Raw genomic sequence first — 4,429 nt, forward strand, 5'->3', positions numbered from 1 at the left:
CAAGTCCCAACCCAAGAAGGTGAAATTAATTGATTAATACGGATGAGTGAAAGTTACACCGCGTGTTGTCGAAAGGCGAATTCCGAGCGGTAGGCTTTTCTCGATTTCGATGTCTCCATAGTGTCGTGTTTATTTACGGTGGCTCCCTATACTAATTTTGAAAGCACATTCGACAGGAAAAAAGGTTCGAAACTTTTTGCATCAATAGAGAATTACGAGAAGAGCATGCGTTTCAATTTTCTTTTATGTCAGAAAATGGTCTCGAAAATTGATTTTTTCTTATTGACATATATAACGAGAGTGTATCGTAAATCAATGGTCAGTCCTATAGGATTTGTCGGCGGAACTTTAAAAGTGAATAATCGATTCTTTAAGATATTGATCCTCCACAACACATTACAAGGACGGATAATATATTGAAAATTGCAATCTATGCTTATCTGATTCTCAACGGTACGCGTTAACGACTTTTAACTGAACTCATCGTCCCGGTACATGGTATATGGTCGGGTCGAATGGTCTCCGCTTAGGGAAATCCATATTAGTGCCCGATCGTATTGGTCATACGTAGGAGCTAAACATTGGACTTTTCGATTCCCAATTCTAAATGCTAAACAAATTACATCATTTTCAACCAGCTACATAAATACGAATATTCATTTCCAAAGGGCCTCCTCACGATCGAACCGCTCTCGGGTCTCCCGAGAAGATCCCCTCCCATATGCCGTCCTCTTCTTCTTCTCCTTCTTCTTCCTCTCCCTCTCTCCATCCCTCTCATGGCTCAGAGTCCTCCGAAGAAACCGATAAGGACGAGAACGAGAACCACCTGCTTCTCGGGTTGCTTCGGGCCGCGCCACTCCGATGAGGTGAGCCCGTCGAAGACCCCGGGCAGCGGCGGCGAGAAGCTGAAGATCAGCTGGTTCTACTGGTCCCGCTTCCGCTCCAAGAAGTCCGCCGCCAAGACCGTCCCCCTCGTTAATTCCACCGTCGAGGCCGAGAAGAAAGCGGCCAACGACATGTTCAACAACGCAGAGGCCGAGGCCGAGGCCAAGGCCAAGTCAAAGTCCAAGTCGAAGCCGGATAAGATCAGCTCCAAGAGAAGGCCGGCCGGGCAGGCGACGGCGACGGCGACGGCGACCGAGACGGCGCATCCGGCTCAGCCGCCGGAGAGCGAGGGGGATCAAGAGGTACGTGACCGGTCGTGTTCTTGGCACGGGAAACACCACTTCCCACAAGTCAAACCACATGGAATTCACGTGAAAGATAGAAAAAAGAAGAAGAAAAAGATCGAAATAACAAGTCTTGATTTGATTCGAGTGTTGTCATGAAAAATCCCAGGGCAAGTGAGATGATTTTTCATGGATGGTTGAATTCGATTGCGATCGGGCACAGGCATGTAAGTAGCAGACAGAATCGTCCTTTTTCTGATTCACTTCGTCTTGTTTTCAGACGTCCGAACACGAAGCTGAAGCTCATCGAAACGAGACACGAGAGAACCGTACGGACTCCGCTCGGGGCAACACGTGGCACAACCAGAAGCGCCTGTCCTTCTGCCGGAGGATCGACGCGATCCGGGCCGGGTCGAGCCAGCCCGGCTCGCCCGACGTCAAACCGGCGAAGCCCTCCCGCTCCTCCGCCGCCGCCGCCGCGATCCCGCACTCGGCCTCCCTCCCGATCCTCGACCAGGAACCCCGGCCGGCGCCGCCCCGCCCAGCCCAGTCGCAGAAGAATCGCAAAGCCCGACCAGCGATCGGGCCGTCCGGCCATGAAAAGCCGGTCGACCCGGTGGTGGGGATGTCCATAATCTTGGTGACCCTGGTGATCATGATCCTGTGGGGGCGGCTCTGCGCGATCCTGTGCACGGCGGTGTGGTTCTACTTCATCCCCCGGCTGAGGTCGGCGACGGAGAGGCCGGTCAGCAGCGACGGCCCGAACGTGAACGGGCCGGACTTGAACTCGGAGGAGTACAAGAAGAGGGTGGTGCTGGAGGGGCTGCTCGAGAGAAACCGCCGGAGTCCGCCGTGAGTTTTCCCTTTCTGTCAGCTCAATACGGGTGTCCATAAAAATACGACAATAACACGGGGACACTAAGACCGCGGTGCCGGCGGTGGCAGATGGCATTTTGTGTAAATTAAACTGTAGATGCAGGGTGATATTTGTGAAAAGAAAGAAAAGCGAGGGGGTATAGGGATCTTCTAGAAGCATTTCCATCTGGCGTTTCTCCTTCTCGCTTTCTGCTCCCTTTCGTTTTTAATTGGGCGGTTGGGGGAGTCACGTGATGTTGGTGGGGACGCCAGGGCCTCCCTCGCGCTCGCGCGGTCGTGGCCCATTGGGTGGCGGTCAGTTTTGGCGGCCTCTGGCCTGCACGGAGAGAGACAAAATTGTAGATTTGTTTCTAAATTTTTCTCTTTTTTTTTTTTTATTAAATAAATTTTAATTCTTGGATTTGATTAATCCTTTTTATTTTAGTTTGTTACTTACTGTATCGGCGTCTCTTCTTCTGTGGCCATCATTCTAACGTACACAAAACCATGGATTACCAATCAGACCTAACGGCTCCCCCCACGTAGGTCGGCTGGATTTTTTTTCGACACGTCTAAAAATGTCGTGTTGAATTTGTCTTTGTGGTAAGAAATCGGGCATTTTTTTTTTCACACGTTTGAAAGGCCTTGTCAAATTATATGACGGCAGTGGATGGTTCGAGCATCTAATTTTTACAGTAGGCCGAGAAATGCGATCGCGATCCTTTCTTGCTTCTCTCCGTCTCTATGTGTCTACCTTTTCCGCGGTGCTAAGAGAGAGACAATCTGATGATGTCGGCAGCGGTGGCCATAATCGCCGCAATCACATGATTGATCGAGTTGAACTTTTTTTCCCCATATTTAGCATCGTATGGATAGGGGTAATTGCGTTGTGTCATGTGATGTTCGGATATCATGGTTAAAAACCATCCTTTTCTTATTAATTTTGAATTATCTGCTCTGAATAATTAGTTGTTCAAACAATTTTGAAAGAATCAAAATTATTAGAATCAAAATTCAGAAGGCATGGTACACTCACACGGGACCTCGACGTAATAATTCACTTACCCAATCGAACACATTTTCTTTACGGAGGACACGGGAGCCAATGCACTACGTGTTGTCGTGCTTCTTACGGTAATCTTATCGGAACCGATTTACAAAAGCGGTATACTAAGCGATATGATTAAGCGCCGTCCGTTACCGAACGAGAGCTCGCTTGTTCGACATTTTTTTACGGATCGATCTGTAAAGTGCCCCTTGCGCGAAAAATGCCAACGCAATCCATTCATATTCTCCACAAAATTTAGCTTCGTGGAAGTTGGTGAGCAACAAAACGGATAAGTCTGTTAAAAAAAAAAAAAAAGGGCAAGTGGACAAGATTCCTCACCGGAAACTCGATTTCTAGAGTTAGGTCTTAGGAGTTGGTAGAACTCGTACCACGACAAAAATTCGTGGCTTATAATATAAGTGAACATAGGCAGGGATTGGGCGATTTGACGATGCAATTGAAGATCCAATTAGGACGTGGTCTATAATTAATGAATCGATTTGCTGTGATCTTTTGATTTCGGGTCGGATCGCGGCTATTGGCTATGACCGCTAGTGGGGACCAAGCTCTGGGGCCCACCAAAACCCGCGCGTGTTTCCGACCGATCAAGAGGAAGACAGCGACCCCTCCGGGATTTGTTTGTGTGTGATGGGACGCCGCCCCGACACGTGTGGAGAAACATCATCAGACGAGGCGACAATGCCGTCGGGAGAAAGGAAATAGGGATTTATTTTTTCGGTCGAAAAGAAAATAAGGAGGTTGAACGGTGGATGTTTCAGCAGTTAGGTGACTCTTGGAGAAAAAATCTCTACGGGGCAAAGAACTTAAAAAAAATAGTTCTAAACTATTCAATTAGACCAATTTACTTCTAAACATTTTATATTTGTGTCAATTTAGTTTAGATTCTAAACATTTTACATTTAATTCAGTTTATGTAGGCAATTTTGATCGGAAATTGCTGATGTGGACTCAGGTTATCTTACGTTGCACAACCGATGCTAACATACTCATTCTTAATGATGTATTAATTTTTTTTTGTTCTTTTATGTTCATTATTATTATTTTCTTTTTTATTCCTTTTAATTTGGTCGGGGAAGTCTGGGTTCTCGCCTAAGCCGCCACGCCCAAAGCTAGTGAGGCGGCGAAGGCCCTAGTCCAAGGACTTAGCAACCCCACCGATCACGGGTGAGGCGGCTTTGTCTCGAGATCTAGGGAGGGCTTGCTAGCCCTCACCCAGTCATAGGTGAACTTGAGCAAAAAATAGAATTGTAAAAAATTGCCCGCTTTAACACCGACCGTGCCACGTAGGATGGTCGGTGTTCACGTTAGCGATTTCTGACCCAAATTGACCATGCAA

At 47.6% G+C, this 4,429-nt stretch overlaps 1 protein-coding gene across 1 annotated transcript; it reads left to right on the plus strand.

Moving 5' to 3' along the window:
* Window positions 1-600: 600 nt before the first annotated feature.
* On the plus strand, window positions 601-2,066 carry LOC115753154. Its single transcript, XM_030691667.2, has 2 exons — window positions 601-1,187; window positions 1,450-2,066. The coding sequence occupies exons 1-2, from the start codon at window positions 777-779 to the stop codon at window positions 2,023-2,025; spliced, it is 987 nt and encodes a 328-aa protein (XP_030547527.1). The 5' UTR covers window positions 601-776; the 3' UTR covers window positions 2,026-2,066.
* Window positions 2,067-4,429: the final 2,363 nt, after the last annotated feature.

Source organism: Rhodamnia argentea, chromosome 5, assembly GCF_020921035.1.
Source record: "Rhodamnia argentea isolate NSW1041297 chromosome 5, ASM2092103v1, whole genome shotgun sequence".
NCBI classification, from domain to species: Eukaryota; Viridiplantae; Streptophyta; class Magnoliopsida; order Myrtales; family Myrtaceae; genus Rhodamnia; species Rhodamnia argentea.

Bases quoted from the DNA above. Each gene is read 5' to 3' on its own strand.
- LOC115753154 (XM_030691667.2), top strand. From the start codon at position 777: ATGGCTCAGAGTCCTCCGAAGAAACCGATAAGGACGAGAACGAGAACC. The intron at 1,188-1,449 runs GTACGTGACCGG...TCTTGTTTTCAG, and splicing joins AGAGCGAGGGGGATCAAGAG to ACGTCCGAACACGAAGCTGA.